Source organism: Odocoileus virginianus, chromosome 9 (genome assembly GCF_023699985.2).
Source record: "Odocoileus virginianus isolate 20LAN1187 ecotype Illinois chromosome 9, Ovbor_1.2, whole genome shotgun sequence".
In the NCBI taxonomy this organism is placed as follows: Eukaryota; Metazoa; Chordata; class Mammalia; order Artiodactyla; family Cervidae; genus Odocoileus; species Odocoileus virginianus.
In genome coordinates, this window is record NC_069682.1 from 61,802,888 (window position 1) to 61,827,816 (window position 24,929).

The window sequence follows — 24,929 nt, forward strand, 5'->3', positions numbered from 1 at the left end:
ATATAGGGACACTATTAATGTCTACCTCCCAGATTATCATGGGAATTTGATGAGTCAATATTTGCAAAGTGCTTAGAGCAGGGCCCAGCACAAGGTCCAGGCTCCAGGAGAGTTTGAATATCTCAGATACTTGGTCTCGACAATGTGGCATTGCAGGAACAAAGCAGGATGCCAAGTGTTTAGTCTTTGCATTTAGTCTTTTTGTCTCTTCCGCAAATATTTCAGAACACCTAGTGGGGATACGGAGATGGATCTGACCTGGTCCTGCCTGCAGGGAGCTCAAACACACTAGCTGGGTCCCTGGATTCAGCCTTATGTTTATATGACCCTGGAAGGAAGTCCACCGCCACGCCCAGGGGCTGGTCCGCTGGCGGCACATTGCCAGTGGGCCACAGCGTCCCCAGCATGTTCTGTGTACTTCCTCATGGATCCTCCCGGTGGCCCCATGACTGGTGTTATCCTCAGTTGGCAGAGGAGGAAGCGGAGGCACAGGGTCCCACACTGGGCTTGTAGGCCTGGAATTCACAGATGGTCTTCTCCAGTGTTCTAGCCCTTGACCTCAACCCGCCCACCTCTCTGCAAACACATGGTACTTGTATAATCATTTGTATAACAAAAACTCAGACCCCACCAGCCAACAAACATTGCAGTCAGAGGCCCCAGGCCACCTTAGTCGAGTCTTGAAGGCCCTCTTATGCCTTTTCTGAATGCCCCAATGGGGAGTGGTCCTCTTGGTCAGTGTAAGAACTTAGAGGCCAGGAGCTTTTTTCCTTGCCCCTTTCCAAGAGGGCACATGCATCCTCTTGGTGCTGGAAGGGCCTCTGCGGTGCAGCCCTGGCTGTCCCTCGCCCTCCATGGCACATCAGTCAAAGGACCCTTTTTCTTGTCCTTGATTACCTCTAGTGACAGCAGGCTCATTCTTCATCATTTAGTTCCTTCTAAAGGAAATTTGGGCTTTTAGGAAGTTCTTCATTAAAATTAAAAAATTACTTTTATATTTTTATTTCCTCTCAAAGTCCTGCAGACAAGTCCACTGTTAGACCATGCACCCCCCGAGACAGGACCTGGCCAGTCCATCTCTGTGTCCCCCTGTGGTGACTGGCAGAGGGCTTGCTGCACAGTTAGTGTTGTGAATACTGTTCCTTGGAGCAGATGAGTGGGAGGTATGGTGGTTGGGGCTCAGCTTCCATCAAGCCTGGGGCTGCGGGCAACTGGGTCAGTAGGTCCCACAGGACGGCAACCATATGAGTGCTGCTGGGCATCATGACCTCAAGGGATTGAGTTGCCATAGAAATCAGCTTTCCCAGGCCCATTGGCATGTTGCTCCCCTGGTGATCTTTTGAGCAGGTCTCCCCGGGGCCTTCCCAGCCCCACATTCTCTGAGCTGGTTGGCCTCCAGGGAGCATGCAGGCCACACCCCTATTGTGTAGATAGGCAGCCTGAGCCCCAGAGGGTTAGAGGCACTGGCTAAGGTTCACCTAGGGAGGGGCATCGCACAGCTGGGCTTAGTGCTCAGGGCAAGCAGTCTTGCCCGAGGCCCCAGCCAGTCATGGGGACTTCTCCCCATTCATGGGTTCCCAGAGGAATTCTGGACTGATTCCAGGACCTGCTGCATCCCCGAGGGAGTAATTGGAGCTCACACCACCAGTGTGTCCAGAATCACAGTGTCAGTGATAGCTGGTGTGGCAGGGTGATCTAATGTGTTCCCAGCACTCTGCCTTGCCTTCAGTTGTCAGTCATTTCCTGATGAAGAAATGGGGCACACAGAGAAGTCAAGTCATTTGCCTGAGGTCACACAGCCAGTTAGGGGCAGGGCTGGGATCTCCCAAGAGTGGGGAGTCTGGCTTTGGAGCCCACCATGTCATACCTGGCCTCACTCTCTCTCTTGCTTTGAGAAGAATGAAGGATATTTCAGGTCTGGGAAGCACTTAGCACTGGGCCAGAGTCAGAGCCAGATAAATCATGACCCAAGTGTCAGAGTCTTGGCAATTTCTCTTTCTAAAATCGTTATTTATTTTGCTGTGCTGGTTCTTAGTTGTGGCATGAGGACTCTTAGTTGTGGCATGTAGGATCTGAACCTGGGGTCAGATCCCTGACCAGGGATCGAACCCAGGCACCCTGCATTGGGAGCGCAGAGTCTTAGCCACTGACCACCAGGGGAGTTCCTGATTTCTCTTTCTAATCATATCCCCTCAACAGTCCTGAGAAGTCTGCTTTATCCCTACTTTGCAGATGAGGACACTGAGGCCCAGAGAGGGGAAGTGACTTGCCTAGGGTCACACAGCAGGCAGAGGTGGAGCAGGGCCTCTAGTCCACGACCCCTGACTCCATACCTGGTGTTCGTGCTGTGACCTCAGGCTGCTTCCCAGGTCCTCTGGGATAGCCCCTGCCTTCCACCAGGTGAGGCGATGACCCATCGGGGCTGCCAAGATGAGGGAGCTGTGAGGGGTGGCCATGGTGGGTTGGGAGACCCTGGCCAGACTTGGTGGGAGTCAACACCTGTGGATGGGGACATAGGGAGCAAAAGGGGGTGGTGGGGTGATGGTCATCACTGTGGAGTTTGCAACTTGAGTTTCTTTGTGTTTCCTGGTCTCTAGCCCACCCAGATTCTTGGCTTAGACATCTCCTAACTCTTGAATAGTCACACATTCACTCATTCATTCAGCTGTTTATTGAGCACCTACTATGTGCCACTTCTAGATACTAGGAGTGCAGCAGTGAGTCTAGACAGACAAAAGCCCATAGAAATAATCATATGATCACACACACACACACACACACACGGTCATGTGACCCCATGGATTGTAGCCCATCAGGCTCCTCTGTCCATGGAATTTTCCAGGCAAGAATACTAGAGTGGGTAGCCATTCCCTTTCCCAGGGGATCTTTCCAACCCAAGGACATAACCTGGGTCTCGTACGTACATTTTAGGCAGACTCTTTACTGTCTGAGCCAGCAGGGAAGCCTCATGTTATCAAGAAGAGGCACAAAAGAAAGGGGACTTAAACCAATGAAAGTAGTTTGGGAGCACATCCCAAGGAGGTGAATTTTTTTTTTTCCTTAAGAGCATTATTGAAGTAAAATTGACATACAGTAAACTGCACATGTTTAAGCTGTGCAGTCTGATAGATTTTGACACATGGGTGCACTCATGAAACCATCCGCATAGTCAAGATAATCCATCACCCCTAAACGCTTCCCTCCCACCCCCCACATGCTGCCTTTGGGCTGAGAATTGAATGACACATGAGTTACTCTGCTGAATTAGTCAAGGAAGAGCATTCAGGTGGAAGGAATAGCATGTGCAAAGGCCCTGGGGCTGGAGTGAGCTATCAGCCATCTCTCCTTCTTCCAGCTGCCTGCTATATCCCTGCCCTGGTTGCAACTTTTAGCACCTCTTTCTTTGGTGTGGGACAATTTCAGCCAATCATGTATTCACTCAACAAACCCTCCCCTCTCCTGGGTGCCTGGAACACACACATGCCTCAGATACTGTCCCTGTCCAGGAGGGATGGACCCAGTGTCCATCCCTGATTATGAGGCATTTCTTCTGTGCTTGACCCTATACCAGGGAAGCCCTTTATGAGTGCCATCACTATTCCCATTTTGTAGATGGAGTAACTAAGGTTCTGAAAGGTAACTTACCCAAAGATATCTCTTTGGGCCTCAGTTTTCCCATCTGTAGAATGGATGGAGGTGTGGGCTAAGGGGCCCAGGTAGCCCTGTTTGCTCCCAGAGTCCTTCACCGCAGGGTCCTCTCTAGTCTCCAGGACCATGGGCAGCAACAAGAGCAAGCCCAAGGATGCCAGCCAGCGGCGCCGCAGCCTGGAGCCTGCCGAGAACACCCACGGAGGCGGCGGCGGCGGCGGCGGCGGCGGGGGTGCCTTCCCCTCCTCACAGACCCCCAGCAAGCCAGCCTCCTCTGATGGCCACCGCGGCCCCAACGCGGCCTTCGCCCCTGCAGCCGCTGAGCCCAAGCTGTTCGGAGGCTTCAACTCCTCGGACACAGTCACCTCCCCGCAGAGAGCGGGGCCCCTGGCTGGTCAGTGTGCCTGGGAGTGTGAATGCCGGGTGGCCCTGGCCCCTTGGGCTGTGTGCCCTGGGGGGCAGCGATGCCCGCTTTCTGGGCTGCTGTTTCTTTCTCTCAGTGATGGGGAGGAGTCTGGGGGTCACTTGGTCTTAGGGGCTATTGGGAGTTTTTTGGAGGCTTTATAAACCGGAAAGTGTGGTGCACACGCTATTGCCTTTGGGGCTGAATTCTGATGCACAGTATAAAGGGCCCTAGAGGGAAAGGGCTGCAGCTGGAAACTGAGGCCCAGAGAGCCAGGGCCTTCTTGGGGAGACCCCGGGACAAGGTCTGAGGCTTTGCTTTTTACGCTGGCTAGCCTGGAGGTGGATCAGGACTGGAGGCAGTGAGTGGCCAAAGGGGCGGGGCAGGTTTTAGAGGGAGCGAGCGAGCTCGGGTCTTTAGAGGCCCGGACCTACGAGATGCGCCCCTGCGCCCTCTGCTGGTACTGAGGGGGTATAGCAGCCCTGGGCGAGTGATGCTTAGTAACAGATGTAGATGTGGTTCTGGAGAGGTAAGACCCTCACACAAACACGGGCATTTCTACCGGGACACCTTCAGACAGACACACACACAGTCGGCAACTCATTCAGAGACACCCATATAGGACACGTGCACATCTTAGGCTTGAAGACGCCATCGTAAACACAGACACACCAGGGACACAGACGCACTCAGGGACACAGGAATGGGCACCCTCCAGGCACAGACACACACCCAACGCAGATGCACACAAATACAAACGCACATACGCAGAAACGCCTACTACTCCCAGATGGAGACACAGACATGTGCAGTCAGAGCCCTTCAGAAGTGCACACATGCTCAGCTAGAACCCACGGACTCGCAGATGCACAAACGTGCAGTGAGAACACACAGACACACACCCAGGCGAGACAGACGGACCCACAAACACTGTCATTCATTTGTTCAAGAGACAGTTGTGGCGCCCCTCCTGTGTGCCAGGTCCCTTCTGGTGTCAGGAACACAAGCAAGGTGTAAAACAGACAAAACCCTCCCGGGGAGGAGATGCGAAGAGCGAGTTGTGTAAAGTGTGCAGTGTGTTTGTGGGTGGTAACTGCTCTGAAAGAACACGGAGGACAGGCAGGAGCGTTGGGGGATGTGTGGGCGGAGGCTGTGACTTAAAATGGGGCACAGAGAGGACTTCAGGACGGACAGTCACCTGCAGCCAGGATCTTCCCTGACGGCCCGAAGCACCCAGAGTCACACAGAGAGTAACAGGAGCACCTCCCCAGGAGCAGTTCCCCCCATTCACTGCTTCATTCACCCCATGGTTGTTTCCCAGACTCTAGGAACAAAATAAAGATGCCTGTTCCTGGGAACTTCGGGTTCTGGGGGGAAGACAGATAGCAAACAGAAGCCGACACCCAGCATCACCGAGAGCCCGCTGGGCTCATAACTCAGACGCCCGTGAGAGACCCACGTGCTTCCTATGTGCCTCACAGGAGTGCCTGACACGTAGACACGGGACATGTCTGTGAATAGAGGCACTCTGTCTGTGAATGAAAGCAGGCCTCTGGGCTGGCAGTGGGGGACCCACCCCCACCCCCAGGGGGCGGGGCTCCCCTCCGCCAGCCAGGGCCTTGGCTGTTCTGACACGCCCATCTTCTGAGCAGGCGGAGTGACCACCTTCGTGGCCCTCTATGACTATGAGTCACGGACAGAGACTGACCTGTCTTTCAAGAAAGGGGAGCGGCTTCAGATTGTCAACAACACGTGAGTGCCCCCTGGGACCCCGATCCGGTCTTGGACCAGAGCCACTTCTGAGCGTCCCGGAGCCAGCTTGATGGGCAGCGGGCGGGGCTGGATGTCAAGGCAGCCGAGGTCCAAGGAAACCCGTCCTGGGCATCCTGGGGTCTGTGGGGGTGATGAGGCAGGCACCCTGCTGAGGTGGGTGGGGCTTCGGGAGGGCTCCAGGGACAGGGATCTGGGTTCGGTAACTGGTCCGCAGAGCACGGTGCTCCAGATCCCAGCACCCACAAAGGGCCGTGTGGTCAGCACAGGACTGGGCCCGGGACCCGGGACTATAAACAGCAGGGCCTTTGTAGCTGGAGGCTGTGCCCCCCAGAGGTGCTGGAGCACCTGGGGCAGCCTGGAAAGCGAGTCTTCAGCTGTAGAGGGAGGGCCCTGCATTGGCAGGGTTGGGGGACCCATATTAGGGACCCAACGTGAGAGGGGGTCAAGATAGGGCATGGGGAGGATGGGGGCATAGGATGTGGAGGGCAGGGCACCCTAGGGTGGCAGCCGTGTCCCCCTCCAGGGACTCCAGCCTTGGCATGGGGCATCCTAGGGCCAAGCTGATGAATGGGGATGCTGGGGGCCCTGCCAGACTCTGGGGCCCCTGTGAGTGATGAACTGATGAGGGGGGTGGGGCCTCAGCCAGGGGGTGGGGTCCTTCCCCTCCTCCCTCCTCCTCTCCTTTCCCCAGAGTGCAGTGGGGAGTGGGGTGCAGCCCCTGTCATGGGGGGTGGGGAGTGCAGGCTGCGGGTGCCATGCCCGGGGGTGGTCACAGTGGGGGCGGAACTGCCGACAGAGGGCGGGGCACGGCTCCACACCAGGTCCTTCCTGCCCTTGGCCGGCCTGCTCTCCCCTCTCTGCCACCTCCCATCCCTGCCCCCAGCCTCGGGACGCCCCTCCCCACTCCTGGCCGGTGCTTGCCCCCTCCAGCTCTCTCTCAGCCTCTCCCTCTCCGCTTCTCTCTCGCTGGCCCTAGGAGGAAGGTGGATGTCAGGTGTGTACATGCTCCAGGGGCGGCGGGCTGGGTGGGGGCGCTTCACTGGTGGGGGCGGGGCTGCATGCGCTTCCACCTGCACCCCCTCCGGCTTCCCCAGCTTCCGTCCTCACACCCTGGAGTTGGACCAGATCCTGACCCGCACCCGCAGGCTGAGAATGGGGAGGGTCCTCCCCTCACCCCTGTCACTCCCCGTCACACCTCCTCCCCATCCACCTCCTGCTCGCTCAGCTGCCCCCCGAGTGCCAGCTGCATGCAGGGCCAGCGCTGGGCCCAGGGAGGCCTGGGTGGAGAAGGCCACGTCCTCCTGGGGCCAGAGTGTAGTGGGACTGGCCCTAGTCCGGGCCCTGTGGCCGGTGGAGGGCGGGGCTGGGGTCAGCTTGGGCTTTAGGGGGCCACGCTTTGTGCCCCGCTCTGGTGGTGAGCAGGGGCTGGGAGGCTCAAGCAGGACCTCGAAGGAAGCACAGTGAAGCCGAGGTGCTGGAGGGGGGTGATAGATGGCAGCCCCTCTCACAGAAGGGCAGCTCCTGGGAGGGTGCAGTGCTGGAGCGTGCTAGATGCCTTCAGGGCTATGGAAGGGCAAGAAGCTTCTAGAGTGGGGTTGATCCCGGAGCATCCTCGAAGGCCTGGCTAAGGAGGTTGGACATCTCCACCGTCTCCAGGCATTTCTTGCTTGTTCGTGCCTGCCTGCCATTACTGCATGTTGTTCCCTGTGCCTGAAAGGCCCCTTCTCCCATCGGTCTGGCAAACTCCTATTCATCCCTCAAGATCCAGCTCAGAAGTGCCTTCCTTGTGAGGCAAAGGGGAAAAGAGGAGTAGGCATTTTTACCCACATCCTTTACTCTGCCGCCATCCCCCAGGCCTGCAGTGGTGGGGAGGGGCCATCGCCATATTGATTCCTCATGTGGAATGAGGAAACCGAGGCTCAGAGATGTAAAGGCCCTTGCCCAAGGTCACACAGCTACCGAGTAGCAAAGCCAGGATTGGAACTTGGGCAGCAGCTCTCTCTCTTCTTTAATCTGCTCTCCCAGGGGGAGGGGGCTTTCCCAGCTCCCCCAAACCCCTGCTGTCTGAGTCCCAATGCCACTCCAGTTCTCCTATGGTTCCAGCTGTTTCCATCTGCCTACCCCCAACATGGGAGCTCGTTGAGGGCTGCTCTTGTGCCTGCCACATTTTGGGGCCCCCTATCACCCCATGTCGCTTACCCCACTGGGGGTACCCAGGTGGTACTGGCGCACCATTTCTTGTGCCCTGCTTGTGGGCCTGGGCTCATGCTGAGCGCTTTGAGCTGCGTTGTTTTATTTAAAAGGCACCATAGCCCTGGGAAGTGGAAATGTTTATTGGCTCCATTTTACAGATGAGGAAACTGAGGCCCAGAGGGGTGAAATGACTTTCTCAAGGTCACACAGCTAGTAGTGGCAGAGCTGGGCGGGGGCGGGGGGGGGGGGTAGGCATGACCCTGAGCCCTTGGAGGAGGGGCTCTGTGCAGGTGCAGAGGAGCCAGGAGGAGGGAGGGGCCTGAGCTGGGGGGGATGCTGCCTCAGGCTGGAGGAGACTTTGAAGTGCTGGGGGGATCTCAACTGGCAACGATGGGAAGGGCTTCTCAGGGGGCTCACAGTTTGAGCAAAGGTGTGGCCAGAGGAGAGTTCTGGAAACACTGATTTTGCCTCTTTCACTCATCCTTTGTCAGCTGCTTTCCTTCCTTCTTCCTGCCTTCCAGGATGGGCTGGGGGCTGCCAGGAGGGCCGGAAGTGATGGAGACCTGTCCATGGGAAGCCCATGGTGGGCAGTGAGGTGCCCCAATTGGAAGGTGGGAGTGGATCTGGAGCCTTTCCTCATATCACAGCACTTAGCTGCTCCTCTGCCTTAGAAGTCGGGTGATGGTGGAGTTGGGGGGACCTGGCATTAGAGGAAGAGGGTAACAGGATCGGGGATGGGGCAGGGGAGTATCCCTGTCCTGCTTCCCTTAGTGGAAGATTGGCCACCCACGTGTGAGGTTTCATACCTCACCCCGGGACCACCCCGCATGTCCTTCTACCATTATCGCTTAAGCTTCATTATTGTGAGCCCCCTGCACCCACCCCGCACCCAGTCCCAGGAGTGAGGGATTTTCTGAGTCTAGCCTGTGGCTGGGCTGGGAGTCAAGGGAGAGCTTAAGGCCAAGCCTGTTGGGGCTGGGCCAGGGCTGGCCGGGCTGGGGTTCTCACAGCAGCTGCCTGCCACGTGGTCCCGGACCTAGAGCTCTGGGTGCTGTGTGGCCTTGGGTTGGAGGAAGCCCATCTGAGGGGTGACCGCCCTGACCCCTGTCCTGGTGTCTGAGTCTCTCTAGGAGCCAGAGCCCCTTGGGTCTGACTTTGGGATGCTTCCCAAACTGCCGTTTCCTCCCACCCTGATTATTCCAGCAGCTTCTCCAGCAGGCACTGATCTCTGCCCCCTTGCCCTGGGCTCTTCGGTTCCACTCCCCGCCATGGGGCAAGGGACCCCTTCCTGCCCTCCTCACACGATCTGCCTCGGCCTCACCCTGCTCTCTCCCCAAGGACCAAGCAGGGGTCCAGGCCTCAGGGCTCGGAAACTTGACTGTCTGAACTGTACCCAGCTGCCCTGGCTCGCCTGCAACCCCCAAATCGCTTCTCTGGTCACTTCCAACAGCCCAAAAGAGTTAAATAGAAGGATGCAAGCTGCCCTAATTCCCCAGGTTCCAAAGCTGCCACCCTCCCAATCCACATGCCAGCCTGAATTAGCCACAAGGATTAGGCTCTAAAAAGAGGATCCTGAGCCTCAGAGAGGTGAGGTCAGTAGCCTGAAGTCACACAGCTAGTGACAGCACGTGGGGTGTAAAATCGTAGCGTGGGGATTCCTGGTCCAGTACTTTCTTCTCTGGCCACATGACGGAAGGTGAGGGGTCAGGCAGGGATGTGTGATTCCCTTCCTTCCCTTCTTCCTGCCTATCTGTTGGGACCCAGGTCTGAGGAAAGGTGTGAGATGCAGTAAATGTGCTCAACAAGTGAGGTTAACACCACTGCCACTTCTGAGCTCAGATCAGAGTCCCCACCAGACTGGACTGATCTGGAAGCTATGGGGCCCCTCATTGTGACAGCAGTCCCTGGTCCTTGGCAGAGCCAGGTCACAGCCACCTGAGGCAGGTTTGAACCTCCCAGTCCACTTACCCAAACCTGATGGCTTGATGCTGACTGATTTATACACTTTGCCTGCAAGGGAGATTTTGTCACTCTTATCTCCTTTTTATAGAGGTGCTGAGAAGGTAGGGAACTTGCCCTAAGCCACACAGCAAATCCTTATTCGAGACTGGGACTGAGCTGCATGCTGGTTTTTAAAACCGTGTTGGAGAGTGGGGAGGGGTACCATAGAGATGCGGATTTCATTCTTTTTCTTTTTTTAGCCAAATCAATAGACTAACAGCTCATGCACATCGAGCACCTACTGTGTGCCAGGTTTAGTGCTGGGATTTTGCATCCTCAGAGGGAGGCATGAGTATCCCCATCCTTCAGATGAGGAAACCGAGGTAGGGCCAAGGTCATACCTGTAAGTGCTGAGCTGGGCTGGCGCCAGGATGCTTGGATTCTGGCGCTCAGGCTCTTCAAAACCTCTCAAGCCAGGGTTAGGCTGAAGCTGGACGTTGGATCCTTGGTGAGATTTGAGCATACCTCCATCCCTGTCCTTGTGAAATAAACCCTCAAATTGGACTGTGAGCCCAAACTCACACATGGGCTGGTGTCGGGGAGCTGGAGACTCAGCTGGCCCAGCCTGGGTGATGTCAGCAGAGCTGAACCCCTGCTTCAGGGGCTTCTGGGGCCGTGCTTGGCCAGCCTCTGGGCACATGCTGCTGCCAGCCTTCCACTGTGAGTAGGTGGCTGGGGCCTTTCCCAAGGCCAGCCAGCTCGCAAACTCTGGCTTTGTCAATCTGCCCCATTTCGTAGTCTCTGACCTAGACCTTGGCTCATCCCCTGCCCCCAGCTCTGCTGCCTCCTCCTCCACCTTCCCCTGGTTTCCCTGAGGGTCTCTGAGTCTGAGGGGCCTGGGGAGGGCACAGGGGTCAGGGGGCTGGCCAAGACTGGCTGGGGGCCCACAGGGGCCCTGGTTCTCACCCTTGCTCTGCTGTTGATTTGCTGTGTGTCTTTGGGCAAATCATCGCCCTTCTCTGTGCCTTATTTTCCCCCTTGGTGAAATGAAGGCTTTGGACTGGAAAATCTCTGCTAGCTTTGGGGAAGTCTCTACCCCATTCTGTGCCTCATTTTCACCAACTCTACGAAGAAAGTGCTGGGTTATTCCAACCTGGGTTCTGTGTGTCCTTGGGCTGGTCCCTAGACATCTCTGAGCCACCTTTTCTTTATCCAGGGTCTGAGGCCTGCCTTTTTTGCAGGGTGGTCTTGAGGGTCAGATAGGACAGACAGTGTGGGACCCCCCCATCCACTGTGGGTACGCACAGAGAGATAGATGGAAGTCCTGGGCACCTCCAGGCTTCTTTCCTTGAGGTGGGCATCGCCACCGTATTCTGGGGCCCTCCGTCTCCTGCCAAGATTCCCTTGTGAGCCTGTGCCCCGGCCTGAGTGTGCGTGTGTGCGGTGATTGTACTGCTGAGTCAGCCCACACAACACCAATCTCACTCCATCCAGAAGGGACTCACACTCTCTGGTCGAGCCTGGGGCCCACCTGGCTGACTTTGGGATGCTCACCTGTACTCGTCTCTTCTCAGAGAGCTCCTTTAGCTCCACTCTCTCCTGGCCTCAACTTCTCCATCTTCAAAACAGGCTGAAGCGCATAAGTCAGGGGCAACTCAGAAGAACCCGGAGCCAGGGATCCAGGTTCAAGTCCAGACTGTGGCTGTGGGCAAGGCCTTTTTCTCTTTGGATCCTGATTGTGGGCAGCAGGGAGCACATCCCTTGGCTGTGTGTCTTCTCAGGGTTGTGATGAGGTCAAAGGCAGCCTTGGGGTGAGAAGCTCAGCAAGGTATCAAGCTCTCCTGTAGGGAGAGCTTCCCTACAGCTCCCTGTAGGGAGGGATTCCTCCTCATCTGGGAGTTAGGAACCTGGGCCTGGCTGTGTGACCTTGAGCAGAGGCCCTTGCGTCTCTAGCCTCAGTCTTCCCATCTGTGCAGTGGGAATTGGAGGGAGCTGGGCCCTATTTCCCAGGTAGCCCTTCCCATCGGCCTCCCCTCCCTTCCCATCAACCCTCTCCCTGCCTCCATTGATTGCTTTGGATGCAAGGCCCCCGTGGCTGCCGCCTGCCCCCCCCTCCCGCCCCCGGCACCGCCTGGTCCTCCGCTCTCCCCCTCGCTCTCTCTCTCTCTCACCACCCCCATCTCTGCCTCTTCTTTCCTACTGGGCTCTCGCTTTCTCCTCCCTCCTCTGTGTCTCTGGACCCCCGCTCCAGCCAGACCTGGTTCACATTCAGATGGCTGCAAAGGTACTTCTGCCCCTTCCCCGCTGCCCCCCAGGCCCAGGGGACCCACCCTGCTGGGGCCTTCTCCTGCCCCATCACCCTGTCCCCATCACACTCCCTGCCTCATGGGGAAATCAGTGTAGAAGGGCCCTGGGCACTGGGGCTCTGCCACTTCAGCTCCCTCTGACATGGCTCGCTGTGTGACTTTGGGCAAGTCCCAGCCCCCTCTGGCCTCAGTTTCCCCATAGCTGGGTAGGCTGCAGGAGGAGGCCTGTAGTTTTTAGTCAAGGAGCCTGGTGGGTGTGACCCGTGATTTGTGACAAAGGCAAGCATTGCTCCAGCTGCAGGGGCAGCTCTGCAGAGAGCGCCTGGATTGTCACCAAGCCCCAAAAGGACCACCCTTTGCCTCCACTCAGGTCTTGCCAGTTCCCAGGCTTGGGCTTCCAAATCTCAGGGCTTGGGGGGGTTTTGAAGGTCTGATTTGCCACCCATCTCAGGCAGGAAGCTTCTCCTGTTACAACTTGCTTGCTCCCCAGAGACAGGGAGCTCCCTCCCTAAATCGCAAGGCAGGCTCTTGGCATCTTGAGAAGGTTTGGGGTATCTGCAGGGCACCCGATCGCTTCCTGTCTCAGGACTCTGCCCCTGTGAGTTTGGGCCTCATTGTCTGAGTCAGCTTTGGCCAGGAGGCTTCTGGGATAGGGAGGGGAGGAGTCCCAGGCCAGCTCAATTTGGCAGGGGGCGAGTGGCCTGATCGCTGTGTTCCCTGCACCTCACTCAGCCTCGCGAGCCCCCAGCACAGCACCTCTGAAGACCGCATGCCCTGGGGCCCATTGCTGATGGTTTCCTTCTCCTTTGCTCCCTCCCTCTCCCCCTGCTCAGAGAGGGAGACTGGTGGCTGGCCCACTCACTCAGCACAGGACAGACGGGCTACATCCCCAGCAACTACGTGGCGCCCTCTGACTCCATCCAGGCCGAAGAGTGAGTATTGACTCTGGCCTCCTGCTTGCTCACCATCATTGATGCTGGTTCAGAGCTTCTCTCCTGGGCTAGAGTGGCGGGGCTGGCTGCCCCAGCCACATCCCAGGAAGAGATATGGTGGGTGGGTGGAATTCTGGACCACCAGCACCATCCCCTCCCTCCTGCCCCAGGTGGTACTTTGGCAAGATCACCAGACGGGAGTCAGAGCGGTTACTGCTCAATGCGGAGAACCCAAGAGGGACCTTCCTAGTGCGAGAAAGCGAGACCACAAAAGGTATGAGTTCTTCTACTGGGAATTGAACCTTTTGTGGGTTATTTGAGCTGGGTATTGAGGAATGAATAGGAGTTTGGTATATGGAGTGGGATGGGAAGAATCCTCCAGCTGGAGAAAAAGCCAGGATCAGCACCAGGGAGGTACATTTGAAGAGCACTAAATTATCTGGGGTGAGCAAAAGATGCTGCAAAAGGTGCAACAAAAGAGGCCAGTCTCTCTGGCCTCAGGTTTCTCAGATAAGGAATGGACACAGATTGTCAGGAGGCCTGAGGGTCAAAGAACCAAAGGCTGTTCCCAGGGAGGGTGCTGATTCAATGGCTCCCTCTTCTTCCCCTTCCCCAGGGGCCTCAGGGGCTGGACTGGGTACTGGGACCTGGCTTTGCCCTTCTCCCAATAGTCCTGGCCTCTGTTCCTTTCCTGTCCCTCCCCTCTACCAGAGAATGATCACCTCCTTTCTCTCCAGCCCCTCTGCAAATGGGTTGCAGACTCCATCACCATGGTGACGAAGCTCCTGCTTCCTGTGGGCCTGGGGCTCAGTGGGAGATAGGAAAGAGTGTCCATGTCACGTGTGTGCATTTATGAGCGGTCCTGTGGCTGTGCCTGCCATGTGTGGGTCCAGGCATGTGTGTGTGTGCACCTGGGGTAGAGTTGTCTGTGTGATGCTGTGTGGGAGTGAATTGTTATGGGTTTGTCCTTGGGCCTGGGGGCCTGGAGAGCGTGAGCCTGTGTGAGCATATGGCCACTGGACATGGGCATGCACACGTGGTCAGGGCTTGGCCTTAGATTGAGGGCTGTGGCTTCTATCCGCACATGGCTGGGTCATCTGCAGAAAGTCATGGTTGTCCAGTGCAGGCTTTAGAGACCCAGGCACAGGTTCTGTGTGTGTCTGAATTGCTGGGTGGGTGACCTGAGGCTAGCTGTTCTCCCTCTCTGAGCCTCATTTTCCCTTTTTGACACTGGATATAGTAAACCCCACCTAAGGATTGTCCAGAAGTTGTGGGGGCTGTGGGGGATTGGGCTTCCAGAATGATGCCTGTATGCTGTTTCCTTAGAAGGGCTTTCTCTGGCCACTGGGGCCTTCTCCCCTACCTCTGGGGCTCAGCCTTTTTCCCTGATGCCACCCCAGGCATCTTTTAGGCTCAGGTTAATAGGCCTGTTGGGCAGAAGGAAACTTTTCGAGTCCAAACCTTTTCTAGGCTCCAGGGAAGCAGGGAGGGGGCCACCCGGACTGCCAGCTGAGCCTTGGCAGCTTTCAGGCCACGCCCAGGATGTGGTCTCCTGCCCAGGGCAGAGGAGAGGGCAATAGCAAACCACTCCAGTACTCTTGCCTGGAAAATCCCAGGGATGGAGGAGCCTGGTAGGCTGCAGTCCATGGGGTCGCGAAGAGTCGGACAGGACTGAGCGACTTCACTTTCACTTTTCACTTTCATGCATTGGAGAAGGAAATGACAACCCACTCCAGTGTTCTTGCCTGAAGAATTCCAGGGACGAGGGAGCCTGGTGGGCTGCCGTCTATGGGGTCGCAAAGGGTTGGACACAACTGAAGCGATTTAGCAGCAGCAGCAGCAGCCCAGGGCAGCCCAGCCTTAGCCAACCACTGTCTCCTGCCTGAGCCTGGAGTCTTCAGGGAGGAGCGGGGCCTGGACCCCACTGCAGTGGGCAGACCCAGAGAGGAGAGGCAGTTAGGCCAGGGACACATAGCTACCTCGGGCTCTTCGTGTGAGGCTCCCCGCAAACATTTACTGAGCGCCTATTGTGTACCCGGCCTTCTTATATGTGGTCTCTCTGAATCTGCCCAGCTGCCTGGGGAGTAGCCCACTTGTGCAGAGGAGGAAACTGAGGCCCAAAGAGAGCAAGTCACTTGCTCAGGTCACAGAGCGGGGATCACATCTGGGCTTCACAGGTCAAAGGTGCATGAGAGATTCTTGAGTCAGGTGCCCTTTGTCACTTGACTGCCCCAGTGGCCGCCCGGGTGCTGGGTCCTCAGAGACAGGTTGGACCAGACCTGGCTCCGTCCGTGCCTGCCTTCCATCCCGTGTCGGGGAGGTGTGCTCAGCGCCGCGGCCGTGGGTGAGGAGGGTGGTGGTCATGGCCCCTCTCTGGCCTGTCCTGCAGGCGCCTACTGCCTCTCGGTGTCTGACTTCGACAACGCCAAGGGCCTCAACGTGAAGCACTACAAGATCCGCAAGCTGGACAGTGGCGGCTTCTACATCACCTCCCGCACCCAGTTCAACAGCCTGCAGCAGCTGGTGGCCTACTACTCCAGTGAGTGCCGGCTGGCTGGCCGCAGGGAGGGTAGGCCCCGGGAGGGGGTGGGAGGTGGGGGTTTCCATCTGTATTGCAGACCCTGAGCTGGGGGCTTTGGAGCCAAACAGGTCCAAGACTCCCATCACCCTGAGGATGAAGGCTCCTGTTCCCCTCCCCCTTCTTCCTTTCCCCTTTCTCCCTCCTTCCGCTCCCCTCCTCCCGTGCCCCTTTTCCCACTCCCCTCCTCCCATGCCCTCCTCCCTGGTTTCCCTCTGCCCTCCCCACCCCCTCCCACCCCTCCAATCCTATTTCGCTGCCTCCTCCTCCTCCGAAGCTTCCTGATGAGGAGGGGGCTGCCTGGAGAAGTGAGCCGGGAAGGAGCGGGGCATAGACTGGTGCCATTTGTCCCTGCAGCCTTAGGACTGGTTAGAACCGGTTACTGGGAGACAAGGAAGGGGCGGCTAGATCGATCGCAACAGGGAGGAGGAGAGCGAGTGGCAGGCGGGGAGCTCACACGTGCAGGTTGTGGGCGCGGGCTAGGCCATGTGTGCAAGGCTGTGGCCAGTCCGTCTGGATGTCCAGGGCTGCCTGGGGGGGCTCCAGTCGTGCCATGGTCTGTGTGCTCCCATGTGGACAGGTCCTGTGGTCACCTGGGTGTCTGTGGCATGTGGTCATGGCCTTTCACGTGTGGCCTTTCCTGAGAGCACCAGCTCCTTCTCCTCTGTCAGCTGAGCCTCTTGACTCCCTCAAGGATCTGCCACTGTCCACCTCCATCCCTTTGGCAACCGCTGCATTTATTATGAACCCAGTTCCCCCAGATCAAAACCCTCCAGGGGTTACCTTGGAATTTTAGGAGAAAGACACCCATGTGGCCTCAGGTTTTGGGTGGTCTAAAGCCAACTGGCCTCCATGCCTTACCTGGGGCCCTCCTTCCCCTACTCACTCCTTGGCAGCCCTCCCCAACCCCCTCGGCCTCCTTTCGGCTTCTCCAACCCACTGGCTTGTTCCTCCTTCGGGGCCTTTGCACATGCATGAGGCAATGTGCCCTCTGCCCAGAGGGCTGTTCCCTGGTTGACCACTCACCCTCCTGCACATACAAGCCCAGGTGCCACCTCTTCCAGGAAGCCTTCCAGGATTCCACCCAACCCACCTGCTACTGCATGTACAACTCCCCTCTGTCACACTCGTGGTCCTGGGAGGTGATATGGGAAAGTTGGATACCCCCCTGGACTGGGAGCTCCATGAGGACAGGCTTCCAGTGGCTCCCTGGCATCCCCTTAAAGTCGGATGAATGAATGAATGAATGAATGAATGACTTGGGGAGCAGATGCTTGAGGCAGTGAGGGCCCATGTTGAGGGCAGTGCATACATACAGGTATGGACGCCTGGCCTCGAGGGTGTCCTGTGTGGCCCCGAAGCCTGTGTGCATACAGTGTGTGTCTATACACACACACACACACACACACACACACACACACTGTGGGACACAGCAACCCTGCGCGGATGCCAGGCCTGAACTCCACTGCCCTGTCTCCGTCTTCAGAACATGCTGACGGCCTCTGCCACCGCCTCACCACTGTGTGCCCCACGTCCAAGCCGCAGACTCAAGGTCTGGCCAAGGACGCCTGGGAGATCCCCCGGGAGTCACTGCGGCTGGAGGTCAAGCTGGGCCAGGGCTGCTTCGGAGAGGTGTGGATGGGTAAGGCCCTGCCCCCGGCGCCCCCATCCCTGCCTTGTCCCCACTTGAGAACCAGGCAGATGTCTGTCCCATGTGGCTGCTCCAGGCCCCATGAGTTCCCCAACCTTTGCTTCCACGATCTCATCACCTCTGTGAACTGTGGGCCCTACTCTCAACATGGAACTCCTCCATTGGTGGGCAGCGGCAAGCTAGGGCCCCAGCAAGCCACACCTCTGGCTGCCATGGTACCTGTTTTCCGAGAACTGCTTGGGGCTGGGCATCATGACTCCCCAGTGACGTGCCCTGTGGTCTGGGCTGGGTGGCTTCCTTCTGAGCCTTGATCTTCCCACCTGTAAAATGGGGCTGGGGGTAATAGGACCCCCTGGGGGACTGAGAGAATGCTGGCCCCATGTGCATCACCCTGTTAACTTTAGCCGTGGGAAGAGAAACCTCAACTCCTAGATGGAGCTCTGGGAGGTGCAGGCTCTAGAGCACTCCTGGCCTGTTAATGATCTGTTTAACTCTGGAGAAATGGCCAAACCGTCCTTGAAAACAAATGCCATGCACCCCTGACAAAACCCAGGCCCCCTTCTGCTGACTGGTTTCTGCGGACATGGGTCGCGGAGGTCGTGGTGTGGGAGGCCTGGCCGTTGTGAGCCCGCATGTCCGGTGGGGAGATGACCATGTGTGGTTTTCAAGGTGGTTCCATCTGAGCTCCGGTGTATCACTGCCTCCACTTCCTTCCCTTCAGAGGAAAAGATAATGGAGGAGAGCAGAGGGGCTTCCTGGGCGGCTCACTGCAGGGACAGAGGCCTGCAGGCTGGAGGTCAGGCCAGCTCAGGAAAGGGGAGCTGCTGGCTTTGAGCTGGGGAGAGGGGACGGGGATGCAAAGCACAGGCACAAAGAGAGGACCTGATGGGACTTCCCTGGCAGTCCAGTGGCTGAGACTCCATGCTGCCAATACAGGGGTCCCAGATTCAATCCCTAATCAAGGAACTAGATCCCACAAGCCACAACTAAGAGTTCACATGCTTCAACAAAGATCAAAGATCCCGTGTGCTACAACAACTAAGACCTAGCGCAGCTAAATGCATAAATAAATATTAAAAAAAAAAAAAGAGGACCCGAGTAACACCAAGAAATCCACAGCATCAGCCATTCTCGTGGCTGCAAAACTCATCTCTGGCTTGGCTGTGCAGTGAAGTCAGTGGGGGAGGCTCTCGCTCCTCTCTGGATGATCCAGGCAGACTCATGAAGAGCCTGGTACATATCTCTAGAGGGCCCGTGCTGGAGGACCACAGACATGGGCCTGAGCCCCAACCCTCAGATGGAGACCCAGAGATGGTGAGGCATGGGCCTAAGGCCACTCATCAAAGGAGCCTCAGGCTTGGCTGGAACCAAACTGGGATTAAACACACCGGTTTAAAACATAGCTTTCCCTGAGACATCACAGTTTGAAAAACCAGATGATAATAAAATGACAGCTGCAGCTGTTAACTGTATGCTCACAGTGGGCTTAGCAGCCCTAGCAGCCCCATAGGTGGATATTATAGCATCCCCATTTTCCAGATGAGAAAATCGAGGTTTAGGGGGCAATGACTCACCTGTGGTCTCACTGCTGACAGTGGGCAGAGGTGGGAGCCAAACTCCTGCTAGTCTGACCTCTGAGTCTTTGTACTCCGTATGAGGCTTTAATTACTTTTTGGCGAGTGTTGCTTGAGACAGGTTCTTGTTCTGAGGCCAGCTGTCTCACCCCCAGCCCCCACCACGCACACGCGCCATCTGTGAACACCTAGGCCACCTTTTGGTGTGTTACCCAGAAGGAACATGACCACCCTGAGGAGGGCAGTTGAATTGATGAATGGGCTGCTTTTGGAGACATTTCTAATCATAAAGTGTCCTAAGAACAGCTACTGTTTCTTGAGCGTGCCCTGTGAGGAGCGTCCTGCCCATTTTGCAGATGGTGACACTGAGGCTCAGAAGGGGGCTGGGCTTTGGCTGAGCTTGTCACCTGGCCTGGGAGGCCAGAGCTGACATTGGTATCCAGACAGGCAGATCCTGCATCCCTGTGGGATGGGAATAGGGGTCCACCCCTGAGGCAACCTGCATGCCTGTCCACACAGGGACCTGGAACGGCACCACCAGGGTGGCCATCAAAACCCTGAAGCCTGGTACGATGTCTCCGGAGGCCTTCCTGCAGGAGGCCCAGGTCATGAAGAAGCTGAGGCATGAGAAACTCGTGCAGCTGTATGCTGTGGTGTCCGAAGAGCCCATCTACATTGTCACGGAGTACATGAGCAAGGGTGAGGGAAGCCGGGAGGGCCCTGGTGGGGGTCCTTACAACAGGGCAGGTGGGATGTGCTTCACTTCCCACACATCTAGAGTGTGTGCCTTTATTTTTAAAAAATTTTATTTATTTATTTTTAACACCAAAAACACTTTGTGTTGGGGTATAGCCGATGAGCAATGTTGTGACAGTTTCAGGTGAAAGGCAAAGAGGTTCAACCATACATAGGCATGTATCCCTTTTCCCCTAGGCCTCCCTCCGTTAAGCTCTCCCATCCACCTGGTTCCAGGTTGGCACATTACACTGAGCAAAGTTCCCTGTTCTATCCAATAGGTCTTTGTTGGTTATCCATCTAAAATATAGCAATGTGTACATGTCCTTCCCAAAGTCCCTAACTATCCCTTTCCCCCAGCAACTATGAGTTCGTTTCCTAGGTCTGTGAGTTTGAGCGCATGCCTTTAAAGGTGAAATGAATGAAAAGAATCAACTTCCCATGTCCATGGAACATTAAACCGCAGGTTGCCTTTCTCGGTTCATTTTGTTTTTAGTGATGTCCCACAATGCATCAGTGTCCCCCTATCTGCTGCTTTTGTAAAGCGTTTGCCATTTCTAGGGCTGGCAGGAACACTCCCCGAATCCTCCAAGCTGAGCCACATCTGGGGCAAGTTCCTGGCTTGATTTTTACTTAGTTTTGAAAATAATTATTTTTCAAAATTCCACTTTTGGAGGTATAATTTACCACTGGTGGTTCAGTGGTTAAGACTTTGCTTTCCAGTGCAGGGTATGTGGGTTCGATCCCTTGTCGGGGAGCTAAAAATCCCACATGCCTCATGGCCAAAAAACCAAAACATAAAACAGAAGCAATATTGTAACAAATTCAATAAAGACCTTAAAAATAGTGCACATTAAAAAAAAACTTTGGAAAAAAAACAACACCCATTTTAAATGTGTAGTTCAGCGAGTTTTAATGAATGGATATGCTGTGTATCTCTTAGCATAGCCGAGATAAACACCTCCATCACCCCAGAAAACACCTTTGTATTCCTTTGCAGATGGTACACTACAGTCCCAAACCCATTCAGCCACTGATGTGCTTTCTGTCTTCATAGATTTCTTTCTTCTAGAACTTCATGTATGAAATCTTTTACATCCAAGGGTTTTCTTTCTTGTTGTGTATATCAGTAGTTTCTTCCTTTTTTATTGCTTAGTATTATTCCATTATAGTATGGCTGCGCCATTATAGTATGCCTGTACCACAGTTCTGTTCTCCTAGAGGTGAACGTTTGGTTGTTTACCATCCTGCTTGCCTTTTGAGTGACAAACACAGACTTTATTCAGAGATGGGTTTACATAAAATCTGCTGTATGGTTAAAGCAAGACTGGCCTGCCCCAGTGGACAAGATCTTGGAATCACTGCTTTCTGGCTCAGGGAGGACAGAGCGGGAGCTAGAGCTGCTTTCTCTCTGCCCAGGAAGTTTGCTGGACTTTCTCAAGGGGGAGACAGGCAAGTACCTGAGGCTGCCTCAGCTGGTGGACATGGCTGCACAGGTGAGTCAGCCCCTCCCATCCCCTACATCTGGCCTTGGGCTCTCCCACCCACCTGGCTCTGCCACATCTGGCCTCTTGAGTGCCCCCTCCAAGAAACTTGCCTTGATTGCCCTCACCCTCACTGATCTCATCCCATGTATTACTGGGACCACTTACAGATGCTGTTGAGTGGTGGTTCAGGGCAGAGGAAAGAGCCCTAACCTGGGCATCAGGAGTCACTGACTTGCTATGGGACCTCAGACCTCAGTTTTCTTTTCTGTCAAGGTCATTCAGTCACTCAACAAACGTGTGTTAGTACTTGTTTGTAGGCGGTGCTCAACAGCCACTTTTTAATCCTTATCACAATCAGGGGAGGTAGGGATGGCTATTATTCCATTTGACAGATGAGAAAACTGAGGCTCAGAAAGGGGACTTGAGACAACTGGTAGGATCTGGCAGTCATCTGTGTCTCTGGGAGCATCTGGGGTCTCTTTTCATGGTCACCCCACTTCCCTGGTCGCATCTTGTCTTGTGGCTCCCCCTTGCCCTATGCCCTCTCCTTAGGCCAGGCACTGGTTCCCCTTTTTGGGCCAACAGGGTTTACTATAAACTGGTTTCATTGCCTGCAAAACTGGGAAGGGCAGGGCATTTGGTTGGCTGTCCACTCCTGGGGATGACCTCATATCTGGGCATGTGCCCTGTGGTCTGGGAAGGGCACAGGGTGGCCTCTGAATCAGGCTCCTGGGTTCTGCCTGCAGATCGCCTCAGGCATGGCTTACGTGGAGCGGATGAACTATGTCCACCGAGACCTCCGGGCTGCCAACATCCTGGTGGGAGAGAGCCTCGTGTGCAAAGTGGCTGACTTCGGGCTGGCTCGACTCATTGAAGACAACGAGTACACAGCCCGGCAAGGTGGGCAGGCTCCCAGCAGATGCCGTGGGGAGTCACGCCCCTTCTCTGAGCCTCAGTTTTCTCCTCTGTCAAGTGGGGACCAGAACGGTGCCTGACAGAGAGGTCATGATGTTCTCCTGAGCTCCTCCGACCGTTGTTCCTACAGGTGCCAAATTCCCCATCAAGTGGACGGCTCCGGAAGCTGCCCTCTATGGCCGGTTCACCATCAAATCAGATGTGTGGTCCTTTGGGATCCTGCTGACGGAGCTCACGACAAAGGGACGAGTACCCTACCCCGGTAAGAGAACTCCCCGCCGCCCATCTTTAGTCCTTCTGCTCCTGCCCTGGTGACGCCCCTGCTCAGGAGATCTTGAGCACATAAAAGCCCCTCTTGGGCCTCAGTTTCCCCATCTGCATAACAAAGAGGTGACCCTCTGACCCTAGGCTCTGTCATTGTTCAGGGCTCCCAGGCTTGGGGAGGGCCTTACCTATGGTCACACCACCCTGCCCCGAAGCAGGAACCCCTCTTGGTTGTCCCCATCAATGTCCCTCTGCTCCACTTGCCTCCCCTAGCGCCTCACGCCTCCCTCTGCCCGCAGGGATGGTGAACCGCGAGGTGCTGGACCAGGTGGAGCGGGGCTACCGGATGCCCTGCCCGCCTGAATGTCCCGAGTCCTTGCATGACTTGATGTGCCAGTGCTGGCGGAAGGACCCGGAGGAACGGCCCACCTTCGAGTACCTGCAGGCCTTCCTGGAGGACTATTTCACGTCCACCGAGCCCCAGTACCAGCCCGGAGAGAACCTATAGGGCGGGGCTACCGGGCCAGACTGCCTTCTCGGCTTGGATCCTGGGCTGGGTGGCCCCTGACGCGGGGTCTTGCCTGCCTCCGCCTGCCCGCATTCCGCGGAATTGCCAGTGACGAGGCTCCACCCTCTTCCGTGGCGGGGCGGGGCTTGGGGCCGCCCTGGGGGCGGGGCCTAAGGCTGCCAGAGACTGGGCCCTGGCTCCGCCCACCAACACGCCCCCTCCCTGCGTTCTCTCCCGGAGCACTGCGTGTCTCAGCGGGAGGCCCTGGGAAGAAAGGCTGGGGCTGAGGGTGCCCTTTTCTTAGCCTCAGCCCACCCCGCGCACTGGCTCCTTCCCACTTCCACGCCACCCCAGGTCTGTCTGCAGAGCTGGCCAAAGAGCCTTTCCAAAGAGGAGTGATGGGCCCCTGGCCCCCGGCCTGCCTGCCGCCCTGGCCCATGCCGTCCGTTTCTGAATCGCCTGTTTGCGGAAGGCTCCTGGGTTCAGCCCTCTCCGCTGTGGCTCTCAGGCTGGTGAGGCCTAGCTTGACTTGATGCTCGTGGGTGGGGGTGGACACCCTCCTCAAACCCTGCCCTTCTTAGGCTTGAGGAATCCTCAGAGATCGTTAATTCCTTGTCCCCGTATTACCCATGGGGACACTGAGTCCAGAGAGAGGATGTGACTTGCCCCAGGCAGCAGAGCACTGCAGGGTTGAGGTGGGATTGGAACCCGGTGCTCCCTCTGTCTTCCTCAGGAACCAGCGCAATTGTCCTTGGAGGCACTGTGGACAGACTGGGCAGCCCAGGGGGACAAGGGGCCTGAGAACGGCTCAGAGATGGCAGACAGAGGCCTGCTGCCCCTGCTCGCTCAGTGGGGCTGTTGTGGGGGGAGAAAGTGGAGGTGGATGTGGGGCTGAGCTAGAAATGAAGGGTGTAAGGGTAGGGAGGCAGGTTTCAATCAGCGTGTGGATGGTTTTTTATCTTTGGCACTAGCCAATCATGAAAGGGAGCTCACAGGCTCTGGAGGCAATCAAGCAGAAGTAGAAGATCCAAGTGGTTGCGAGACCCTGGCCTCAGGACGGAACCCCAGGTCCTCCTTCCCCCAGTTGGTCCTGTGTCATTTCAATGCCTGGCCTCTGCTCTCCTCTCCAAGTTGGCACCCTTAACCTATGAGTAGGGAAAGGAGTGCGTAGGCTGGGGTGAGAGAGGACAGATTGTCTATTGCCACATACCAGGACTGGCTGTGTGACCCTTGGGCAGCCCCTGCTGCTTCTCTGGGCTTCAGTGTCTGCCTCCATATGTGGCCATGGCCTCTGCAACTGCTCCACTCCTGTCCAGACCCTATGGCCTGGCATCACGTGGTGATTGGTGAGTCTAGCCCATGGCATCAAGAGACCATGTTTTGGCCCTTGGGCTCTGTGGTGGCTTTTCCCTGGGCCTCATCATGCCCTTCTTACATGGGGCAGCTGACAGTTTTGTAGGCATTCTGCCAAGGGCCCCTGTGTGTGTGTATGTGTGTGTGTGCACGTGTGTGTTCCTCCGTGTGTGTCCATATTTAACATGTAAAAATGTCCCTTCCTCTGTCCCCCAGCCATGTACATTTCACCCCCAGCCCCCCATCATAGCAATAACGTTCCTGCTGCCAGGGGTTCTTGAGCCAGCCAGGCCCTGCCAGTGGGGAAGGAGGCCAAGTGGTGCCTGCCTATGAAATTTCAATTTTTCCTTTCATACATGTGTATTACCCAAGTCTTCTCCTGTCTGTCCCAGTCAAAATCTGGGTTCACTCCAGCGTGCTCTCAAATCCCCTTCCAACTGCCCAGCGCCCTTTGTATAAGGTATCCTAATACTGTCCTTCTTTTTTTTTTTTTAAACAAACAGTGTTTTGTAGATTTCAGATGACTATGCAGAGGCCTAGGGGACCCCCGGCTCTGGGCAGGGCCAGGGGGTTCCGCATTCCATGGCCCAGGCCTGGGGGGGAGGGGGGAATTTGGAATTGGTTGTAAATACTTTGCATATTGTCTGATTAAACACAAACAGACCTCA

At 56.2% G+C, this 24,929-nt stretch overlaps 1 protein-coding gene across 7 annotated transcripts in view; it reads left to right on the forward strand.

The window, feature by feature from the left end:
• The window catches only part of SRC (SRC proto-oncogene, non-receptor tyrosine kinase), a 55,507-nt gene extending 30,578 nt beyond the window's left edge, over positions 1–24,929 (forward strand). For 3 of the 7 annotated variants that reach the window (XM_070472609.1, XM_070472612.1, XM_070472611.1), the window contains 14 exons: positions 2,233–2,400; positions 3,764–4,042; positions 5,704–5,803; positions 6,801–6,818; positions 12,210–12,242; positions 13,098–13,196; positions 13,367–13,470; positions 15,586–15,735; positions 17,261–17,416; positions 19,519–19,698; positions 21,154–21,230; positions 21,968–22,121; positions 22,267–22,398; positions 22,700–24,929. In XM_070472609.1, coding sequence (XP_070328710.1) covers positions 3,775–4,042; positions 5,704–5,803; positions 6,801–6,818; positions 12,210–12,242; positions 13,098–13,196; positions 13,367–13,470; positions 15,586–15,735; positions 17,261–17,416; positions 19,519–19,698; positions 21,154–21,230; positions 21,968–22,121; positions 22,267–22,398; positions 22,700–22,908 — 1,680 coding nt within the window. In that variant the 5' untranslated portion in view covers positions 2,233–2,400; positions 3,764–3,774 and the 3' untranslated portion in view covers positions 22,909–24,929. The remainder of the gene's footprint in view (positions 1–2,232; positions 2,401–3,763; positions 4,043–5,703; positions 5,804–6,800; positions 6,819–12,209; positions 12,243–13,097; positions 13,197–13,366; positions 13,471–15,585; positions 15,736–17,260; positions 17,417–19,518; positions 19,699–21,153; positions 21,231–21,967; positions 22,122–22,266; positions 22,399–22,699) is intronic. The other 4 variants (XM_070472610.1, XM_070472613.1, XM_020892110.2 and 1 more) reach the window with 3 other exon arrangements.